Source organism: Patella vulgata, chromosome 3 (genome assembly GCF_932274485.2).
Source record: "Patella vulgata chromosome 3, xgPatVulg1.2, whole genome shotgun sequence".
Taxonomy (NCBI): Eukaryota; Metazoa; Mollusca; class Gastropoda; family Patellidae; genus Patella; species Patella vulgata.
Window position 1 is genome coordinate 67104341 of NC_065881.2, and position 24752 is coordinate 67129092.

The window sequence follows — 24752 nt, forward strand, 5'->3', positions numbered from 1 at the left end:
ATTTTTAAGTTATATTTTTAAAATTTATAAAAATAAAGCCTGAAAATAGATGGTATTCATAAACAGTCCTACCTTGTTAAAGAATAATCCTATTAATCCTACAATTCACTATTGCCGGCTGAGAAATTGGCAAAAATATAATTTTCCTCTTCATTTTCAAACGTTGAAAAAAGCTACTCCATGGTGGAGAATAGAAAACAAGGGAGGTAATTGTGTTATTATTTCCTGTGGAAATGAGTTTTAACTGTGAGAATGACACCTATGATCGTATAATTGTGAGTTGACAACCTATTGAGCAAAAGACATATAAATAATTACGTTTTGACTTTCTTAGAAAATTTGCAATTTCCGCTTTAATCCAATATATCACTGTCTGTACAATATATCAATGTCTATACACACCACCAGTTGACAAGTGTGTATTTATCGGCCCAATTAACATGTGACTGCCCTAATCATAATCACCGAATTACCGTCTTGCGTTGTTATAAATTAGGCATTTTGTGATTGGAATTTAAAATACCGTATCATTTAGTTAGTGTTAGTTGTATTTTACGTCCGCTTCCACCGAGGTGATATCGCAGACAATATCATTTAAGGTGTCATTGTTTAAATAGGCCACGTGACAAAAATGAAGACGCCCCAAGCAATTAGCGCATTTATCGGTAATTTGGATAACCCCATTTACTTGATATCCCAAACTATACAAATGGTACCAGAAACACAAATGGTGCCAGTCATTTGTCGATATATTCATTAGCTATATAATAATTATAACCATTTCTATACACAAAGAACAACTTTTATCGTAACTCCATTTGAAATACACGGCGAATATGGAATTGTCCGATGACTATGCATAACAATAGATCGCCCTCATTTCTCGGCCAATCAACGCCGGGAATCTTATTACCATGGACGGTTCTATGCATAAAACGGGCGTAGTAACTGAGGTTAAATTTTGACGCGAAAATTGCATGGGGGTCATGGACATGAATATCAAATACACGTGATCATACGTGGAGTTCCTGATACCGTTTGGTGAGTGATTAAACTGTCAATGTAATTGTAAAATACCTTTATTATAATTGGCAATGTCGTATTTACGGGAGGTCTCTTTTTGCGACTTTGAGTGAAGATAGCCGAATTAATTTTAATCAGATTGGTGTAAACTTGCCGTTAAGTGGATATAGTAACCATGATTGGCTATACGTACCGAAAAGTATTGCCGTCCATCGCATTTAAGTAAAAACCATATTTGTAATTGCCAGGCTTCCGAGCTCAAATAAATTAATTTAGTTTGCTCCGATGGAATTAGCGCCCTTTACTTATTTTACGCCTCTGCATACTATTTTATATACTCATTTCCTATACGCCCCTCGCCCCATATTGAACAATTCTGTATCCGCCCAGGTACATAATGAATTGTGGCTTGCGGTTATATGGAACTTAACATCAAACAAATTGCCATTTGGAAATAAATGCAAAATTCGTGGCCAAGTTTGATGATCATACCGGTAAGCATTTTATCGAATTTAAGTACCTCCGTGTACGTCACTTTGTCAAAATTCCATCTATCCATAATTTTCTCAATTTTTATGAATATAAATTTGAAATGAAACGTGTAAAATATGATAAATTATGCCCTGATGTATGTTTCGTACCGGTGCAATATTGATCTATGTGTATTAGGCTACAGCTACATGTATATATACAGACCACCGCCTAACAATCTACCGGTCCATGATGTGTATTTCAAGTATAATATGCAATCCACTGGTCGATGTTTATTACAAGTTTTATAATATTAGGGCCGGCGGAAGCAATTCTTGATTGGGGGGGGGGGGGGCGCTACCATCCTAGGTCTTTAGGCGAGGGGCGAGGGGCCCCGTAGGCCTAAGCTTGCGGCGGTCTAGATCGTCGGAGACGCTTTCTGAGTGATTTTCGGGTAATTCTAATTCCCTTACAATGCTGACCTAGACAAATATATGCATAATAATACCAAGGTTGTGGACACTCTAGGGGTCACAATTTTTATCCGATTTTGATGAAACGCACAATGTATGTATATAACCGAAAGATCTCGGTTCCTGTCCATATTGGCTTATATAGGACTGTCACCTCCTGAATTATGGCCCCTGATCTGACGAACAATCACATTTTAGCTTGTGGACCCTGTAGAAGTCACAGTTTTTATTTGATTGTAAAAACCGTTCAAATATAGCATAGTTACACCATAATTACGGTTGAGTTCAAAACATGTATGATACCCAGGTTAGATTTAAATATTAAGGCGACCTGCAGATTTCGTTATGGCCATGAGATGTAAACAGGGCTAGTGCTAACCCTAACCGAAGACCTTACCCTTACCCACAATCACGGCAAAAATCACGCACCCTAACCCTGCTTACATCTCGTGACCGTGACGAAATTTGCCGGTGGCCTTAATATTTAGATCTGATCGTCACAGATTGTGGACCATCCAGAGGTTCGAATTGTTTATCCAATTTTGATATTGGCATTGGACCGTAACTTTCTGGATTATGACCCCGTGATTGTGTGAAATATTACGTTTTTAGCTTCTGGGCCCGTCACAATTTTTATCTTATTTTCAAAACTGTTCAAATATATAACCGTCACTTCCCGTCAAATAGCCACTCCCCGTTACGCAAATAGTATAATAAAAGCATGTAATACCCAGGATGTGGACCATCTAGAGGTCACAATTTTATCCGATTTAGATGAAACTTAAAACGAGTATCACTAGTTCTTGGGCAAGTTCAGTTTTCGTGCGCATCTGCTCCTCCCTGCCTTTTACACAAAATGTCAAATATGAATGAAGTTTGTGGACCTTTCTCGATGAAACTTAAACTATGTGTTAAGTTCTTGGTTGAGTTTGCCTTCGGTACGCATCAGACTTTACATTTCAGAGTTATAGCCCCTACTTTTCACTCAAAATTTGAAACATGTATGGATTTTAAGGATCAAAAGATCTTGAATGAGAGAATGAGCCCTATTGATTTTATCTCTTCCCCATCCATTTCTTACAAAATGTGGGCGTATCTTGCATGGCAACCGCTTGTTTGAACTGGTCATAACTGATAGCAGTGAATTATTTGAATAAACGTGAAGAAGAGGTCCTTGGATTGTACAATAGGTTATTTTTGTTTTGTTTATAGAAGTGGGCGCCGCATCCCTTATTTTGAAAGCATGTTGCACAAAAGGTACATACCGTTTTTTCCAGAGCAAACGGTGGCTTAAACATATTTTCGAAAGAAAACAATTGTCTGGCGGTATTCCCCATAGCGGTTGCATACTCAATGAGAAAATGATACTCATTTTCAACTTGCTGTTGAGGGCAGTGTGTGCAAAACCGCAGATGTGCAGACATATTCTTGTACCGCCCTCTCTCTATTTCAAGGGAATGTATGCTTAGTCTTAAGGCGGGACATCGCGGTTTTAGTTAAAAGATTTTTAACAACTTGCAGGTATGGTACCATAGCGTTGTTATTCTTTTTAAACCTATACAATGTTCTTAGTTTCTTGTTATGTGAAGAGCATTTTCTTCAAGACATTTAGTAATTTGATTTGATATGAGAAACCTTTACAGTGAATCGTATCCGTTCAGAATCTTGTACTCAACCCATAATGTGTGTGGTGGGGGGGGGGGTAAATATGGGGGACCCCGGAATATTTGTCCCACTTCATTCCCTCGAAAAGATCCGGTACCGGTACTGCACTTTATTCAGCGTAAGCTTGTCAATATTGAGCCCGTAGGCCTACTGCACCGTTGTCATTTTTAAAATAAATTTGGATATGATGTGTACGAATAGGATATGCATATCTTTCCATGTCGATCCCTTTTTGCAATTCTTTGAACGCCATTTAGCGAAAAACGCTCTTGTCGGTTATAAAACTGCCCCCCCCCCCCGAAAAAAATAAAAAAAAATAAAATAAAAAAAAATCGTTAGGCGCTCATTATTATTATTATTATTATTATAGCGTGCACCCTTTCATATATATAACAGGCTCAGGGGCACTTTATACAAAGTGACAATGTAATCATAAATAAACCACACGATTATGGACATGTTAACGATTGTGTAGCCTACCGAGTCAGCTAAAACTTAAAAGCCTGATTAAATAAATGTGTTTCAAGTTGTTTTTTAATTAAAAGAATATAGAGATGTACAACATCTTAAAAGCTAAATAAATGGTAGATTATTCCACAAAACAGGTGCTTGATAACTAAAAGAGCGCTGACCGTAAGAGACAAGTTGAACAGTTTTGGGCTTTAAAAGTAGTTTATCTGATGTAGGCTACGTAATGTTCGGCCAGGTGTATAAAGTTCTAAAAGATCTGAGAGGTAAAAATTATTTAAACATTTAAAAGTACCGGTACCGGTAAAGTAATAAAATCTTAAAATCAATGTGATATTTAACGGGTAACCAGTGCAAATTAATAAAACAGAAGTAATATGTGTTGACTTGTTTTGAGGTAGGACAATATATAAGAATATTTTACATGGGAATAACTCAGATATATAAAGACAGATTCATAAATAAAAGCGTTCTTCTCTGTCAACCGTTCGTAATCTACTTTGACCAAATCGACGGAGTTTGACAGCCTCAGTCAGCTCTCTCGTGTAATCCCGCTGAATATCGGGTACTATTCTGGTCACGTGACAATTTTCGCACATGCTCATTGTAATGTAATGGCGACTGCCTGTTGAAATTCTCACAAATTGTCAATACGCTTTAGAAATTCTTATATTATTTGATGATAACCGCTATAAATGACTGATTAAGAAATGGGCCTTTCCAGAGGGGATGCATACGAAGTGTTAGAATTGCCAATTGGTAAGAAAATGAAATGGTGTCAGCGGTGAACTGTCAGAAAGGGTTATTTATTATTAACATCAAATAGGCTAGAAATTGGAATGAAAACCAAAAGTAAAGCCATTGGAATAGATCTAAAGGTTTCCTAGGTTTTTGTAAATTTCGCTTGCAACGTCAAAAGGAAGGATTGTAATTTTAAGAATAAAAAAATAAGTTACGACAATATGACTACATTAAAAGAAAACACATAACATTTTATGTGGTGTATGGTAGTGTACATATTAGGCCTATAACATTACTCTGGGTACCTAAATTAAAAAAAATAAAAAGTAGAGATATTGTTCAACAATACCTCAAGATTCCCAAAGCAAGAAAATCTGCTCTTCAACTATGCTAAACGTTTTGGGAGAATAAATATTCACAAAATGAAAAGTGTCAGTCGGTAAATTCCATTTTGGGAAAGTTTGCTGAAAATATACCATCATATGCTTTCATTAAAGCTGAGGTCGTAAGGACCCCAATTTTAAGCCAAAACAAAATGTATTTTGATAGGATTCTCCGGACTGGATATCTCTAGTGTGTAAGCATTGTATATGTGTGGATTACAGAAAATTTTGACCTTTTGCCGGCCACTGATTGAAGTAAACTGGTTATCAACAGGTTCAGTGAGATTTTACTGTTTTAGAGTAACATCTAATATGTTGGAATAGTGTGTGTGAGTTAGTTGTATTTAACGTCCGCTTCCATCGAGGTGATATGGCAGACAAGTGTACCTACATAAACAACTACTTTGGAATAGTATAACGTAGTGGTTGATTTAGGTACACTTTTACGGTAATTGTTCTGACTAGGTTTACACAACACTAGTCTTCAGATGTCGTAAGAATATCATTTTTGAGGAAAAAATAATTTATTCAATTCTAGGTAAATTACAAGAAAACACATGTTGTAAACATTTGTACATAGGTGTATACCATAACTACAGTCATCGTGGACTACAATTGTAAACTAAATCATCATGAGTTTCAATGGGCAGATTGTTATACTGCACATCCTGTATGTGTGGAGTGGAAATGTAACATAATGCAGCACGTTTGTGTTCCTAGTTAGGAATCTAAAATTATGTGGAACAATATTTATTTATCTTTTCAAATAGCATGCTATTACACAACTGTGATAATATATTGTAGGTGCAGATAATGATTCAATAAGAACAAGTTACAAAAGACTAGCTCAGAAATGGCATCCAGAAAAACATCCTAATTCTCCAGATTCATTACAGGTACAGTTCAGATAACTTATTTACTGTGCAGAAAAACGCTGACAGAGTGAACTATCAGTAGCTCAATCAATCTAACTAAAGTGATATCTTTGTTATTCTGATTTTCTATACTGCATAATATGTTACAAAACAATGATAAAATTGGTCAGAAGTTGGCGGGGGGAGGGGGTGTGTGGATGGCCGAATGGTTAGCATGTGCGCGCTGTATCACAGGGTCGTCTGTCCATCCTCGTGGGTTTTCTCTGGGTCCTCCAGTTTCCTCCCACTTCCAAAGACCCCTACACGCCAGCGAATTATTTAAATAAAATTGAACCATATGTTAGTCCCAAAATAACCTAGTTTGTGTCGAGTTCTCTCTCTCTGGTCAGAAGTTTAATAAGATATTCCCATTTTAATTAGATTGTAGACCAGTAACAATCCTGTACCCTTAATTAGATTGTAGACCACTAACAATCCTGTGCCTTTAATTAGATTATAGACCAGTAACAGCCCTTTGAAACTAGCATTTGTATATTTTTACCGGGTTCCTTTGTCATTAATTTTAGGTTTAGTATTTCTAATCAAAATGTACTGATTAAGAAAATTATGCACACTCTTGTTATTCTAATTGTACAGTCTGAACCAGAATTGCTGTATCTAAATCTGCAAATCTGGAAATTTTTATTATTATAATATATGATAATACATGTACAGTAAGCTTATTCCATATTGTTAATGATGCCCTTTATGGTAAATTAGGGTGGTTGGATGGCCGAATGGTTAACGTGTTGCATCATAACAGGGGCGTAAAAAATTTTTTGAATCCACTAGCCCAGGGCTAGTAGTCTACTGTCAGGCACTAGCCCGGCATTAATATCCACTAGTCCATAGTTTGACAAGGTACAAGATTTAATCTTCAATATTTTGGCATATGTTTTGTTGCCTGCCAATCTATCGTTTTTAATAAAGATCGTAGACTTGATTGCCAAATAATTAAGGATGTATACGGCTACTCGGTTAACCGGTCACGCTTTGGTTGCACTGGTGAAACGGTTAAAAAAAACTTCAAACCTATATTCGTTTTCATATCATATCTGACCTTCAAAACCAGGAATGGTAGCCACAACAATGTTTTCTTTCACTAAAGACCATATGTAAATACTTCATATAGCACATGTCATTTATAATATATCACGGTAAATTAACGTCCTTTAATTCCCGCTCGAAGATTTGTATACCTTACGTTATTATTAGCACTTACTGTAAAGCACGAGATAGTCTCGACTGATTGACAAATTAATTGTTTTACCGTATTTATTAACCTGGTCACTCTATAATAAAGAGTCTCAAAATGAAACAAATCAGTTTAATGTGCTGATATAATATTAAAATAGACAGGATAGTAAAATTGTTTATATTATCACTCGAGTGCCATGCTGTGTGCCGATAGGGTCAAAGTTGATGACACACGGGTCACTGGAACCATTCATCATGGCGTGTGTGTAATGAACACGTGTAGTAAATTCTTTGGAAATACCCGACATGTTAATCAAAATTATCTTGTATTTAAAAATACAAATATTTATGTCAAAACTAATCTAATATAAAGTATAAGTGAATCTTTTGTTTTTAAATCAACCTGATTTCAACTGGTTTATACATGACCTGTCAAAGCGTGCAAGATGGAGAAATGAAATGTCAATTATGAATGAATAAAAGGGAATAGAAGGGGTACAGTAAATACTATAGAAAATCTATTCTTATGATTGAGTTTTCCTTGGAATATGAGGTATAAATGTGGGTTATTTTACAGTTTATTTATCTATATCGTCACTAGTTTGAGTCACAAACCAATGAAAGGGCACTAGCCCAGGACTAGTACGGCTAAATAGATCACTAGCCCGTAAGTTATTTTTGGTAGCCCCGGGCGCCGGGCTAGTGGATTTTTACAACCCTGCATCATAAGGTCTGTCATTAAGTCAAGTGGCATGGTTTTGATCCTCAAGTAGGGTTACCTGTCCAAACTCGTGGGTTTTGTCTGGTTCTCCGAACTGCTAAAGACCCTTTCGTGCAAGCAAATTATTGAACATTTTTTTACCAATTGATAATAATATGGAGAAATTGACAACTAATTTTGTTCAGTCATTCCTGTGAACGCATATGGTGTTAATCGGGTTTGAAAATGTCAGGAATAGTGTGCAGGGTAACCATGCATACAACATCAGAATAATTCTTGACATCACAATAGAGGTCACTGAAATGAGATGATCGACACATTATTTCTATTTCGTTGTGTATCATTTTGTTTGTCGTATTGTAAATATTTCAGTATAAATGAAACTAGACATGAGAGACACAGTAAAAGTTACTTCATTGTCTTTTTTTCGCTATGTTAGATTGTCAGTATCTGTAAGGATTGATAGACAAATTCTTTTTCATTTTTATTCCAGAAATTTAGACAAGTTAGTCATGCCTATAGAAGACTTATTACAGACAGCCAAGCAGAAATGGACACTGTATGTTAACCCTTTAATATGTATTTGCAGTGTACAAAATAACTTGAGAACGGTCTTTTAGGTAATAGAGAACGGGTAGCTGGCAAGTAAACTGCACGCCTAATAATAAACACAGATGTCCATGGTTATCCAGTACTGTAGTCAAGTTTTAAAGTACAACGTGACAATCAAGGAACAGACGGTATTCTGTATCTCCTTTCGAAAAAGAGTTACCTGAGGCATAACTCCGCGTATTGAAGTGGTGGTGCATGCTGTTAAACTGTGAAGAATGATTATTTCTTATCACAGTCAATTAATTCTCTGCTATTTTGAATACAGTACAATTATTGTTTATTTATCATTTTGTCAGCGAAAATAACGAAACTAGCTGACACCAGCGTTTCTTTCTAGATGACCGGAGATTGCATTTTACACAACATTTCTAATAATAAAAAAAAATGATATTCAATAGCCTACAATGCATTGACCTATCAGTATAGCTAGAAAAGGGTTGATAAAGGGGTCGTCGCACAGTTAGACTGCACCGAATTGCACGCTCGGTTGCTTAATCTTGAGTTTTCAATCTTTTCATTAGTTAATTACCTTGTGCTAATAGATTGAAATACCTGATAAATTGAAATACAAAGTTACCCTTATACTGGCCTTTAAGTGTAGACTAAAGTGGTGTAAAATCATCCAAATTGTATCATATTGCATGCCGGCGCTCTTTATCACCTGCGAAGCTATAGGTTGAGCCGTCGGCTCTCAACAAATACAACAGTAAATTGATGTTGATAGGTTACCATTTCCAATCACCAACTGATGTGTAAGCCTTTTTAAGGTTACCATATTAGATGCTTATATCATACCCTGCATTTGTATTTGATCCACAATTTCATGTCAAGGGATTTTGGTTACATCTCAAAATAATCTTTGTCCCCAATTTCTATATGCCTACATTGAAATGTGATCGTATATTGTCGTCGCCCCCGTCCGTCCGTCCGGCGTCCACAAGCTAAAATTAATATCTGTTTGACTTTTAATTTATACACAGTGTTTAAGGTCCTGAGACAAAGAAGCCTATTGATTTTCAACGATATCCAATAATTACTGCCAGAGTTATTGCCCTTGATCACATTGAAAAATCTTGTTGTCACTCTAGGAGCTAAACTTAATATCGGATTGACTTTAAATTTATACACAGTGTTTAAGGTTATGAGACGATAAAGCCTATTGATTTTCAACGATATTCGATAGTTACTGTCAGAGTTATGGCCCTTGATCACTTGTGGATGCTCTAAAGGCTAAACTTAATATCCGATTGACTTTAAATTTATACACAGTGTTTAAGGTCATCAGATGAAGCCTATTGATTTTCAATGATTTTTGATAATTGCTGCCAGAGTTATGGCCCTTGATCACTTTGAAAAATCTTATGGACGCACTAGAGGCTAAAATTAATATTCAATTGGCTTTGAATTCAGGCCTGGAAATAACGGTTTTAGATGTAACATATGTTTTGAACATGTCTGAGATGTAACATATGACTTAGTTAAGAAAAATAAAACGTAACTTGAGACAAAGGAGCGTGTAGAAATTATCGAACTCTGTAATGTGTAGAATTTTCTTGTGGTTGGATTTAAATCTCATTATATAGTAAGTGTGACATTAACGTTTGAACATTTTATTTACTATCAAAGTTATTAATGACAGTTTTATCACGACGGAACTCAAGATAACACTCATCTGGTCAAACGTCCCGCATTTCCGCTGGACTCCATCTTGCTATAAATCAGCCAGGTGTCTGAGATGTAACATATGACTAAGTTAAGAAAAATAAAACGTAACTTGAGACAAAGGAGTGCGTAGAAAATGTCGAACTTTGTAATGTGTAGAATTTTCTTGTGGTTGGATTTAAATCTCATTATATAGTAAGTGTGAAATTAACGTTTGAACATTTTATTTACTATCAAAGTTATTAATGACAGTTTTATAACGACGGAACTCAAGATAACACTCATCTGGTCACATGTCCCGCATTTCCGCTGAACTCCATCTTGCTATAAATCAGCCAGGTGTCGTAATAGATTGTCATAAATTAGTAGGGGATCATGTGGCTAAGTGGGTAAGACGCTGGCTCGTTAGCCTGGAGGTCGGGTGTTCAGATTTTCCGGCGTGGTTTCCTCCTTGCCAGTCATGCAGGATGGAGGGCCTGACAAGGACAGCTGTATTGTCGTTCGGATGGGACAAAAAACCGAGGTCCTGTGTACACATTGGTGTGCACGTAAAAGATCCCTTGGCAGTTGGAATACAATATAAGAGTAGGCCGTAGTGCTGCTGCCCGGGCAAAATTTCCCTCAAAGCACACTGTATGGCGTATGCCCGTCTTCATTAGCCCATATTAATAGCAGAACAGTAGGATGTTAAACCCCATTTCATTTCATAAATTAGTAAGGTTGGATCAAATCACTGTCAATGTAGCATTATGCAAATTTTTCAAGAAATTACTTTTTGGACTTAAAATGAGTATGATTGTTTAGACCTCTGAAAGTTGATGATGATGTCCACGAGACAAGTTTCACTCGCCACATTTGGGCTGAATGGTGTGTATGACAATGATAGTTGTTTTACTTGATACGCATGATCGTTGAATGTATAGAGATTTCTAGAGACGTAACGTATGGGACAAAAAACGTTATGTCATGTAAAGTTCCATATAAATTAATAATAATTAGAATACTAGTTCAGTAAATAATGAAATTTTGTCTTTAAGATTACATTTATTTATAAACAATTTGACACTCTTATGACATACTTTTTGTCAAATGCTGTGGGCATATGTTTTGTTGCCTGGCAACCTATCTTTGTCAATTTAAATCATATTTTTTTTATCAATTTCAATCCTACTTTTTATCAATTTAAATCATACTTTTTATCAATTTAAATGGATACTTTTCATCAATTTAAATGTCCCAGTTGCAATGTACACCTGCATGTCTCCAAAATAGGACTTTGAAAAGCAGAAAACTGATAACAATAGTAAGGAAAAAGAACGTAAAAGTATGCTAAAATTATACTAATTTAATCCTAATTTCATTACAGTATATAACAATTATGGTAAAATTATCGCACAAGTGACAGAGATGCAAAATGTGCTGATTTATTAGGTGCAACAAAAATTCTTGAAAATTGAATTTTAGATCATATCCTACTTTTTGAAATATCAATGCATTGATCTGTAAATACATTAAATCTCCAAAGAATAGCCTAAATCAGTCTATGGAATGGAATAGGGTTTAATACTTTTCCGCCATGTACCTTCCAAATGACTAGTTCAGCTCTGAACGTAGGTCTCATTTCACTCGGCCTGTACGTTCAGGAACTCTTCTATTGAATCCTTGTCGAAACTGAGATCCGCCCCAGTCAATCTTACTGGGCAACTTTTTACTGCTAAACGGTCACGTGTCAGTCCCGGTGAACGCCTGAACAATATAAATGAACACCTTAGTGAGAAAATAAGACCTTGCTTACCTCGATAGAACCAGTGTGAGCGACACAACACGCTGTTAAAAAATATGTCTCCGTCTTCTAACCGACTTGGCGGACTTCATTGAAAGGGTAACGCACAAATTTAGGAACTCGGCTATATAAGTTGAAACGAAATTTAGGGAAGCCTGGGAGAAAAAAATTGAAATCTTTGAAAAGTTGAGAATCTTCAGTCATTTATTGCTTTGCCTAGCTCAATTACAGTAATTTATAATCAAATTCTTTCATCAAATCCAATTTTTCCCCGCCAGGCTTAACCTAAATTTAGTTTCAACTTATATGGCCAAGTTCAGTAAGATTGACTGGAGCGGATCTCAGTTTCGACAAGGATTCAATAGAAGAGTTCCTGAATGTACAGGCCGAGTGAAATGAGACCTACGTTCAGAGCTGAACTACCAAATGACTAGACAATTCCCAGCCCAGCCCTCCTTTCATCACCACTAACAACAGGAAACCATGCCGCAATATCCTCAGGAAATTTATTGGCCAATGTCAAAGTTTTGGATTTAGAATGAATTTATACTTGTACAAGATTGAAGTGATATATTGTACAACCTTTTGATGATGTTATAAGATTTTTGTTATAAATTCTTGAGATCAGTGTATTAATTAATGTGTGTTTTATTATGAATATTCTGTTATTCACACTTTTAAATTCAGTTATTCTTTTATTTATTTCAGAAAGAAATGTTAAAACAATTTAAAGATTTATTTTTTACAAAACCTACCAGTAAGTTACTTCCCAGATATTTTATTATCAGTTGTGCCAAGAAAATATTTGAAATTAATTTTGTATAATATCCTATATAAAGATACATTGTCTCAAAAGTATCTATAGGGTGGTTATTTTCAATAAAAGTATGGCAAATTTGGTATATGGAAAGTATAGACTCCCAATCTTACTAGAAAAATACCGGATTACCTGAAAAACAACCATGGGGCAAGCACTGGGCAAATATGTCAGGGTATTACTAACTGGCAACCTAACTGTTGTCTGCAAGCTTATTGTGTGCTAGCTTGACTGAGGGAGCGGTTATTTCTTGATCAAATGGTTATGCGGTTTTGGGAACATTATGATTAAGGGTGGTCAATGACAAAGAACTCTGCAATTAAACAGTGGAAAAATTAGTTGACAGAAAATAATTAAGAATTTACTTAGGCTTCAATATGTATGATAAATGGACTGTAAGTAACGAAAAATACATTCTGAAAAATGGACACTTCCTCAATGAATTAAACTGACAGACATAGTGTCCAACAACAGTTTATTTACAGCTTGCGGTATCTCCCGATGAATACAAAGTTTTGATAGGGATTTAAAGCAAACTTTTGATGGATGAATTAGTTTTTAGTCCAAATATATCATCAAATCACACAGTTTGTATGCGGGAAAGTGTCTTTAAGTAGCTGGTGACTCACTATCCAAGCTTGGTAGAGGATTATATTTCGTACAAACAATTACCAAATTCCTTACAAATGAATTTGAAATTAAAATGTTTATGTTTCTGCAAAGTAGGTCATAAATAAGGCCTTTTAAAGTCTGATATTTGTCAAACTTGTAGCATCGCTTCTGTTACACATCTTTATAAGTAAATGATAAGCTGGACTCTAAAGTCCTTGTGGTTGAAAACTGTTAAACTTGAAGATTTATTCTTTTATTGTTCCAGCCTTGTTCTAGATAAGTTCTTTATCATTCTACTTTTCATACCATAGTCCTATTATTAGCAACAAACTGTGATCCAAGATTTACTACGATAATTAAGTTTTTCATTGAGTTTATTCTTAGTATTATGACAGTTTTTTTTGTACGACCACATTTTTATGTGAACGTATATTGTCGTTGCCCCTGTTCGTTTGGATGTCCGTCCATCCACAATTTGTCAACAGTCTATAAGTCACAATTATTATCTGATTGTGACGGAACTTGAACTTAGGGTTTATAGCCCAAAGATCTTGGTCTCTTTCGATACGTGCGCGTAGCAGATCGTAACATCCTGGTTTATGACTACTGATTTTATGTAAAATTGCTTCTTTTTTTTTTAGCTTGTTCTTTTATCCATCCCTTGCAAAATGTGGGCGTATCTTGCCTGGCAACCGCTAGTTTTATAGCTTATGAATAACATTGCAAAACTGATTCAAATACATGTATTAATAAATTACACTGATGGAATTGCAACAGGAAGACTATTGACAGTTTAAGTTCCATAGAAGTTTCATGGGGTCAATTAATATCTTTGGTGTTGTTTTTTTTTTGTGTGTATAGAAACAGTGAATGGGCGTCATTCCTATTCAACAGATGAAGATTCCAGTGATGTTGATGATAGTGATGATGATGAAGACCAGTATTGTAATGTAGCACATGATAGATGTAAACATAAACACGATATACCCAATAGCAAAAAAAGTACTTGTATAAGTTGTATACAGATGTATTATGTCTGAATATATTTGCAAGTTTACATATTTAAAAAATGCAGAGAACACAAACTTTATGCCATATAATCAGAAATCAATTACAAGTAATTTAATTTTAGTCTGTTTTTAGTCCTTGGTCTTTTCTGAACTGGTTTAACAAAATATAACATTATGATAGTATATATTTATTAATTAATAATTATAACTTTATAAATACAGGTCCTAGAAATACTACATACCTCTCCCCAGAGGTTAGTATACTGTTGTAATTAATTAAATGAAATTTGAAAAGCAGTTGTATAACCACTTTCTAAATGTCTTGCCACCAACCATAGCAAACTCAATATCACCTAAACAGATATATTTTAGTTATGAGTTTTGTCAATTTCACCTAGTATGAATATTTGCTCTTGATGGAAGATCAACAGAATATTAGGCCTGTAGTATAAGGTTCATGTACACATATTCACCAATCAATTATTTAGAATTATGGATTATGTTGCAATATACTGTAAATTTGGATTATTACTCTGAGATATGGTGCAATATGCTTATAATTATTTGTTCTATGAAATTCAAGGATATACAAAAAAATGCAGAGGAATTAGTAACGGAAGAAGATAAAGAGAAAAAGAAAAATGATAGAAAAAAAGCTAAAAAGAAAAGACGAAAAGAAAGAAAGCGTTTAGAAAAAGAAAAACAAGTAAGAAAAATGTATATGTTAGTTTAATTAATACAGATTTTGTTCAGTTTTATACTTGGATTATAAAAAAACACAATTCTTGTGTGCATGATAGTAAAAGTTGTCTGCAGTGGCACTTCTACACTTGTTTCCAGTTCCTTGGGGTGGGGAGCAAGCAAACTTTGACAGTAATTTTATAACTTTAGTTTCAGGGCTTGAGATTTGACACTTGTAAACTCGAATTATTCAATTTGATTAAAATTGGCCTTTGGGCTCAAAATAGTGGGCGCCATTGGCCCCGAAACTATTGAGAAATTCTCCCCACTAAACCCTGTTCGATTTTTGATGTCGCCCTCACATCGCTGTTCATTTATTCAGGTGCAACAAATAAAATGATCAGTTTTTAGTGTCTTGTAAATGGTCCCATTACTTATAAAAGAATAAGTCTCTGACAACCTTTGTGGACAACTTGAATGACTTAGTTGCTTTGTGTGTGTGTTTTTCTAACTTGGCAGGATTGGTTGAACAATCATAATGATTCCCTTAGTTCTAATTTCAAAGGCACACCCTGATGTGGCATTTTACTTTCAATATGCATACTTAATCAATTTGTATAATAACTTGGATTATCCTCGGAGAAGTGGACTGGTCCAAGAAAAACATTTTGAACGATTATTTGCTGAACTTGAAAACTTTTATAAAATTTGTACAGTGAATAAAGCATTGTAAAATGTTTTCTAAATCCCCTATCTCATGGGTAGCTTCAACATTCAACATATTGATAGTTAATGTATTGATAGAGCTTTAACACCAATGCACGATTAAGCCCACTTGAGCTCTTGATTATGTCAATCATGCCTTATAATTCATAACAGTTTGATGATTTTCAGATGGGTAAAATACTAATTTTATTAAATATATATTGCAGGATGATAAAGGAAAATCCAAAAAGTCTAATGGTAAAAAAAATGATAGAACGTAAGTAAGATAATCACTTTCTATGACTTGTTTGTACATTGACAGAGTCAATAAGTTACAGACTGTAGTCAGCTGTGGTGATATCAAAAACTCGTTTCACATGTTGGTCGCATAAAAGTTAATGCATTATCTCAACAAAAAGTATTACAATTTATATTGAAATTTTTTTTTTAAGATTAAATGATACTTTGAATTAAGAAGTACTAGTGGTTCCATAAATTAAAAAATACCATGCAGTTCAGAAATTTTGATAATTTATAGAAAATATACTTTTAATTTTGTTTAAACTGTATAATTTTTACAGTGGTTCCAGTAGTGATTCTTCTTCAGATGAAGGCACTGTAAGTATTTTTATTCATACCATCTATTGAAATTAGAAATTAGCATATGTACTATGTCATACTAATTGTATAGAGCATTTCAATAAATTTTAAATATTAAAGACATTTGCCAGTTTGTTTTCAAATCTAATCTTAATTATTTTTTTTTCAGGGTTTTGAATCCCATCCAGCGTTTTTTACAAAAGTTATAAATAAAAAAAAGAAAGGTAGTGCTCCTGAAACAACACAAACAAATAAAAAAGATAAAAAAACAAAAGATTCCCAACAATCAACTAAAAGTGAAGAAGAGGTAAATCATAACTTCTACTTTAATTATAACAATCTGTTACTATTGCATCAAGGCAGCCACAAACCCTTAATTTTGGTCTAGTCATGAAATTCAGGACGTGAATGTTTGTGGTTAAATTTTAACTCAAATTATATTGTATACTATTGAATTAGGACATTTTATAGCAATCATTTGTAAAAAGAAATATTTCCTTTCCCAGTGTGTATCTATGAAATTAATGTCATGGTAATTAGTAATCATTTGATTTCCCTGTCTTTACAGGTTGAAGGATTAGATCCTATAGTTCTTCGAAGTAGACAGTTAGCCAGTAAGTACAATAAATATGACAATATAATAAATATATTTGACAATATAATAAATATATTTGACAATATAATAAGTATATTTGAATGTTATAAATGAAGATTTGAAAAGTAAGTTACTATGTATTATTTTTTAGTTCGAGGGAATGAAATGGCCCAATTAGAATATTACAGTGCAGCTATAGAACTTTTTACTGAAGCTATAAAACTTGATCCAAAAGATTTCAGGTTAGTGAATTAAATTTGTCATTTTGGAATATTAGCTATAACTTGTGTTTGCTATCTGAGGTGTTTGGTGGTTGAGTAATCTAATGCATGTAATATAGATTAGAACATCTGTCACTGGGTGAAGTAGCATTGTTTTTAAAAAATCCCAGGTTGTACATGAACTTGTGGGTTCACTCTGAGTATCCAGTTCTTTCCACTGCTAAAAAGAAACCTACATGCATGCACATTATTGAAAAAAATTATACCATGTTTTTTTAACTGTTTTTTGCTGAGACGATTTTAAACAACTTCTATACATATAAAATGTAGATATCTAAAAACAATATTGACTGTTAAAAATACAGAGCACAACTCAATAGATATTTATATCTCATTAAACAATCATTATATATATAAGAGATAAATCTGCCTATTCCAGGTCTTTCTTTGGGCCATAAATTATTAAAATCATAACTAACTTTCGAAGCCATCGGATGGCTTTGATTTTAAGTAAATTAGAACGGTTCAGCCATATAATGATTTAATTTAAAAATGGAGAAACAAGGCTGCTAAAACTCAAATCACTAGTACGGATGTTGTAATCAATGCACGCATCTTGTCAAAACTACAACTGTTGATAACTTGGCTCAAAATAAAGTAATTTGAATGAAATTTTCAATATATTCATTTTGCATTATCTGTTTTGAACAGCCAGCTCTTTATCTAAATATAACATAATGTCCCTTTAACTTCTGTTTTTCTTTTTCTAGATTTTTTGGTAATAGATCTTATTGCTTCGACAGAATGCAACAATATGATAAGTATGTATTTGCAGAATTTCTAGTCAAAAAGAACAATCATCTAAAGAGATCCTTGACCATACGCAAAAGATTTTCTATCTAGATAAACTTCTTAAGCATTTTATAATATCATACAATGTACTTGTACCGGTAGACATACAAATAATACTCAGAACAGAATGATTTCAATTTTAGTACTCTTTTGTTCAATTTCCAGAGCTTTAAAAGATGCAGAAAAAGCTATTTCTTTATGTAAAGATTGGCCGAAAGGTTATTTTAGAAAAGGAAGAGCTTTAGCTGGTTTAAAAGTAAGATTTTACTCTGTAATCCCATATGAATGACTTGATATAATGCTGTATATGATTTGTTTCATTTATCTTATAAATTTCCTTATAATTAAACGAACATTGAAATATAACTGAAATAACTTAATAATCTCTGATTGATTTCAAATGTGATATTTTTGCATTGGCCAAATCTATTATACTACTTCCTGAATGTTATAAACTCGTGACTTACCATTTAAAGCATTTGTTTGATAATTATTCACATCAATCAGATATATGCTTATCCCGTAAGTGTATCAATAATTTCAAATCTGTAAACATTCCTTTGATTAAATAATTTTGTTTTTCAGTTATATCCTGATGCAGAAAAGGCTTTTATGCAGGTGCTAAAATTAGATAAAAATTGTGAGGAGGCAGTCCAAGAACTTTTACGAGTGCGGACATACCAACTTACAGTGAGTGTATTATTATCTTTAAGATTGGACGAAAAACTGAGGTCCCGTGCACACATTGGCGTGCATGTAAAATATCCCTTGGCAGTGAATTTATACCTATAAATATAACTGTTTCATCATAATTTTGGGTTGTATGTGAAACATGACTGATAATATTGTTGCTATGTTTCAGGAAATGGGTTTTACAAAACAACAGGCAGAAGGTGCAATAAAAAAATATGGTTCTGTACAAACAGCCTTAGATTCCTTATTAGCAGGCATGGGTAAGATTGTATTATGTTGCTAAAGCTAATATATGATTGACTTTAAATATATACACAGTGTTTAAGGTCATGAGACGAAGAAGCCTATTGATTTTCAACAATATCCAATAATTACTGCCAGAGATATGGCCCTTGATCACTTTGAAATATCTTGTGGACGCTCTAGAGGCTAAAGTTAATATCCGATTAGATGACTTTAGATTTAACACAGTATTTAAGGTCATGAAATGAAGAAGCCTATTGATTTTAAACAATATCCGATAATTACTACCAGAGTTATGGCCCTTTATGACTTTGAAATATCTTGTGGACGCTCTAGAGGCTAAAGTTAATATCCTATTGACTTCAAATTTACACACAGTGTTTAAGGTCATGAGACGAAAAGCCTATTGATTTTCAATGATATCCGATAATTACTGCAAGAGTTATGGCCCTTGATCACTGATATATTTTGTGGAAGCTCTAGAAGTTAAAGTTATATTCGATTGACTTTAAATATATACACAGTGTTTAAGGTCATGAGACAAAGAAGCCTATTGATTTTCAATGATTTCCGATAATTACTGCCAGAGTTAGGGCCATTGATCTCTTTGAAAAATCTTGTGGATGTCTAGAGACCAAATTTATCATCCGATTGACTTAAGATTGATAAACAGATTGTAAGGTCTTGAGACGAACAAGTATATTGATTTTCAATGAATTTTGATAACTTGAAAAGCTGAATTCATGATATTAAATGTTTCGTATATTAAACGTTAGCATGGGGCAGAACTAGTACTCCTACGGTTAGGCCTTTTTGTTATTCGAATAGCCGTAGCTATTAACCGGTTAGTAACCGTTAACCGTATGGTATCAATTTTAAACAAAACAGAGCTTGTCAGGAGGTGCGAGTCATTACTCGTGCGCACGCTATACTCGCCTAAAAGGCATCACACGCGCAAAAATTTCAGGAATTTTTTCAGACATGTACAATTCCTCAATGAAAATTTAAACTATCTTAGGCCGTAGTTATTTATTTACCTGGTTAACTTGGTTCATTTGAAACATTTTTTAATTCAATATAACGATAATATACAAAACAATACTCTGTTTCCCTTCGTACGTGACAGATGGCGATAATATTACAATTACACAATGTTACTAAGAATAGAATAAACTAAATTGGAAGGCGTCTATTGATTGGACAATAAAAAAATAATTCCTCGCTTGCAAGTAGAATTTTTATGATTGGTTAATTTTACTAAAAACCAAAGTAGAATTTATGCGAGAAATTACGAGATATGAAACGTGTTGAATGTCGTAACGAATCTAGTATAATGTCATTTTCTAGCCTTTATGATTATATTTTGAATGGTGGTTATGTTTTGAAGTACATAATAAACAGGTTAGAATATAGTTAGAAATGCCGAGAATATTTAGATTGGATTAACAATAGTTAAAGTCAGAACAAGGTCCGTTGACTTTGCCGTATGACTACGACGAGTGTTATTAATAGTATTATTTTTTAGCAATCGACATCGTAGGACGACTGTTACATTCTAAGATTTTCAAACATCGAATACAAAATGACAACGGGCAAGTTTTGTTATAAAGAGGAATATAATCAGACACAACTCTGTGTAATGGGGGACATCTCCGAATAACCGTCCAGTTCTAACCGTTTACGGCTATCCGACTAGTCGTAGGAGCACTAGGCAGAACCAAAAGCCAAACAAATTCAAATGATTTTCTGATAATTGTTACTCTTAATCAGATTTTAGTGTATTATGAATGTTTCATTACCGACAATAGAAAAAATATGTGACAACTCTTGTTGACTGCTCGAACGATTTAGCTGCTGTGGGCGTATGTTTCGTTGCCTGTAGTTAATGAAAAGTTCTATCTTGTTTCAAAAATATGCTTAATTAAGTGGTTATTTCTTTATATTACATTTTTGTGTATAGCTGAGAGTGCATTATCTGGTGAAGTATATTTATCTGATGATGATGAACCGGTGACAAGAAAAGCTAGTCCACCATTAATAACACATTATCCTGTACAAATACAACAATCAGATGTTAAAATGGAGTAAGTACCAAGTTATATTACATTTGGTAATTTGACCCTATCATCATCTAAAATTTATATGAAGTGTTTTGACATTTATTTGGTAATTAGACCTGATCATCATCTAGAACTTTAAATTTGTTTTGACATTATTTTTTATTTGCAAAAGTAAAGAAACTATTTGATTATGATTCACATTCTTCAAGAGGTCATTCTCTAAAGGCAAAAATATGATATGGTTTGGTTCTTGATCCTTGACAAATCTTAAATTATCCATGCAACTCATTGTTTCTTATATTACAAGTTTGAAGATTATTTCCCTGTTAATATTTTTTCCAGTCCAAGAAATGTTGAAGGTTTAACTGCACTGTGGGTAGGGAATGTTTTGCCTCAGGTATCCGAAAAAAAATTAATGCAAATGTTTTCAAGGTAAGTTGACCATAAAGATGCCTTACATGTTGTCCTTAGCCATTTTATACATTTTTGTTTTTGAAGAAATAAATTTGAATGCAATGGGACCAAAAGATATGCCCCAAAATCTCTTAAGATAGTTTGCAAATATAATAGAAGACTGTTTTTTATGCAACTTGACAGATATTACTGAATTGTGATTTAGTCTTGACCAAAATATCACATGTAACATAGTATACAAAAGTATGCATTATTGTCCCCGCCTTTCGAAGAAAGCAGGGTACTCTTTAAATGGGCACAATAACTCTCCTAATTGAGCTAGAATTTTCAAACTTGGTGTAGGTGTTTATTAGGTCGATGCCTTGATTGAGTTCGAAGATGAGTATTTTCTGCTTAGGGTAAGCAGAGATAAGCAATTTGATTAGTTGATGCTTTGGGACACTTAAAACTTTCAGTTCTGATTAAGTGAGAGTGATCAAACTTGGTGTATAGTTTCATTACATCAATACCTTGACTAAGTTCGATAATGAACATTTTCTGCTCAGGTTAAGCAGAGCGAGAAGCAATTTGTTTGGTCGAGACTTTGGAACACAATAACTCTCCTTCTAATTGAGCAACAATGTTCACACTTGGTGTAGGTATTATTAGGTGAATGCCTTGATAGAGTTCGAAGATGAGAATCTTTTTGCTAAAGGTAAGCAGAGATAAGCAATTTCATTGGTTGATGCTTTGGGACACAATAACTTTAGTTCTCATTAAGTGAGAGCGATGAAACTTATTGTATAGTTTCATCACATCATTACCATGACTAAGTTTGATAATGAACATTTTCTGCTGCGGATAAGCAGAGCGATAGGCAATTTCATTGGTCGAGACATTGAAATACAATAATGTTCAAACTTGATGTAGGCGTTCAGTAGGTAATTGCCTTGATGAAGTTCGATGATGAACATTGTCTGCTTATGGTAAGCAGAGATAAGCAATTTGATTTTTTGATGCTTTTAGGCACGATAACTTTGGTTATAATTTAGTGAGAGCTATGAAACTCTTGAGTATAGATTCATTATATCATTACCTTGACTAAGTTTGATGAGAATTTTCTGCATAGGCTAAGGAGCGATAAGCAGTTTGATTGGTCAAAACTTTAGAACATAACAACTCTGCTTTTAATTGGTTGTAGAATGTTTAAACTTGATGTTGATGTTCATTAGGTGAATGTCTTGAGTCTTGACTGAGTTCAATGATTTAACATTTCCTGCTAAAGCTAAGCAAAGCTAAGCAATTTCTTTGACTTTGATTCTATCTGATAGACAAGTGTATAGTTGATAATCAGTTTGATTGCTCGATACATTTGAAAAAGATAAACGTGCAGTTAATTAATATGTGTCATCTATTTATTTCGGGAATTCGGCGGGGGGTCATCAGCCTCACTGTTGGCTTGTTATTGGAGAAAAGTGTGAATTTGATTGATTATTGTTAAAATCTTAAAATATTGCAAAGATTCTGTCTTATATGCAAATAAGTTATTTTGTTAGCCTGTTATTTATTATATTAAAAATAAACTATGATAGATTTTAGCTTTCTAAAGATGTTTCTCTTCTATTTGTGTAGATATGGACCCGTAACAAGTGTCCGATTATTACCCGAAAAATATTGTGCTTTTGTAAATTATAAAACTAAAGAAGCTGCAGGCAAGGCTATGCATGGCTTGCAGGTAAGATTAAGTGTATAATTCTATATTTTATAAATTTAACGAGTAAAATCACAGGACCTCCAGATTAGTAGGCCAAAGTCTTACTGAGAACACCTGGCTCCCCAGGTAGATACAGACACATTTGTTTCTAAGCATTAGGTTCAGAATAACAACTTGATTATCATATGCCGCCATTTAACCCAGAAAATGGTTAAACTTAAAGTGGACTGGTTGACTAAAAAAAATAAAGATTGCAGCCAGTCATGTAAAGCAAAGACTGTTAATAGAACAAAACACATCAAACTGGTATAGATGCTGAAATTGGATTACTTGCTGGATAAATGAAGTGTTCTGTACATCTGTCTGATGAGACATATGGTGCTGATACATATGTAGTCTCTTGTGTCACTTTAACTTACTTGTGAGATTGACTTCTAGATGTGTTGCTTACCTAATTACCATAGACAAAATGATTGGACATGAAATCAAAGCTGGGAACTTGCTCCCTGGTTTACACCATTATTATACTTTAGTTTTTAATAGTAACCTGTTTGATAATACAGGGTGAAGAATGTGAAGGACAAAAATTATTAGTTAGATTTCCTGATCATCCGATTAGTAATGGTCATACAACTTTACGGAAATCTCAACCACAAATACAACAGCAACAACAACAGCAACAACAACAGCAACAACAACAACCTGTACAACCAACAATACCAACTAAACAAGGGTAAGTACTCTTTATTATTAATCTTTATACTTTATGGTAAAGGATTAAATCACTTTTCATTCCTATTTACAGTTTTTCCATATATAACCATATGCCATTATATATCCTGCAAGTATGTTTGAATTTATGCTTTATAATCTCTTAATATCATAGCCCCCCCCCAAACATTATTCAATTTAAAATAAACTCAAACGCATTTGGGATCATTTCCTCTACTGTATTATTAAACATGTTCAATGTAATAGATTTAGGCATAGGTAGAATTTGTTTGTTATATTTATTTTATCAGTGAATAGTGTTTGACTATGCATGAATGTATTATATACTATAATTAGCATGGCTTGTAGAGCTAGCATGAATGAGTTACGTACACCATTTGTCATTAGAGCTACAAAAAAAAAAAAAAATCCCTTGATTTGTCCCTTTTATACAGTTGTATTAAAATTCTCATATGAATAATTATATAATATGTGACAATTGGAAATAACATGAAAAATAAGAGTTAAAGCTAACTATAAGGGTGCTTGAATAATATTTATGATATAATGAAGTACTTTGTTTATTCTGTATAATAATTTTCTTCATTTCATCATTGACCTGGCCCATTCCTTATTTATCTATTTAATTAACAGTCGCGCTGGCCACCACAGGGGAAGTAGAGGCAGTGGTATGTATGATAAACCAACTCTATTCAGCCTACTGATTATCTT

The 24752-nt window shown here is 33.8% G+C and overlaps 1 protein-coding gene across 4 annotated transcripts in view; it reads left to right on the plus strand.

Annotated features, from left to right (window-relative positions):
- The first annotated feature begins 4698 nt into the window (after positions 1-4698).
- The window catches only part of LOC126816830 (uncharacterized), a 28171-nt gene continuing 8117 nt past the window's right edge, over positions 4699-24752 (plus strand). For 2 of the 4 annotated variants that reach the window (XR_007678615.2, XM_050543586.2), the window contains exons 1-21: positions 4699-4859; positions 6029-6120; positions 8550-8615; positions 12822-12870; positions 14404-14544; positions 14775-14806; positions 15136-15258; positions 16166-16215; positions 16520-16556; positions 16708-16845; positions 17107-17152; positions 17285-17375; positions 18125-18175; positions 18372-18462; positions 18792-18896; positions 19069-19159; positions 21103-21226; positions 21545-21634; positions 23228-23330; positions 23873-24042; positions 24675-24709. Coding sequence is in view for 3 of the 4 variants with exons in the window: in XM_050543586.2 (XP_050399543.1) it covers positions 4811-4859; positions 6029-6120; positions 8550-8615; positions 12822-12870; positions 14404-14544; positions 14775-14806; positions 15136-15258; positions 16166-16215; positions 16520-16556; positions 16708-16845; positions 17107-17152; positions 17285-17375; positions 18125-18175; positions 18372-18462; positions 18792-18896; positions 19069-19159; positions 21103-21226; positions 21545-21634; positions 23228-23330; positions 23873-24042; positions 24675-24709 (1774 nt within the window). In the remaining variant the exon portion in view is untranslated. The remainder of the gene's footprint in view (positions 4860-6028; positions 6121-8549; positions 8616-12821; positions 12871-14403; positions 14545-14774; positions 14807-15135; positions 15259-16165; positions 16216-16519; positions 16557-16707; positions 16846-17106; positions 17153-17284; positions 17376-18124; positions 18176-18371; positions 18463-18791; positions 18897-19068; positions 19160-21102; positions 21227-21544; positions 21635-23227; positions 23331-23872; positions 24043-24674; positions 24710-24752) is intronic. The other 2 variants (XM_050543585.2, XM_050543587.2) reach the window with 2 other exon arrangements.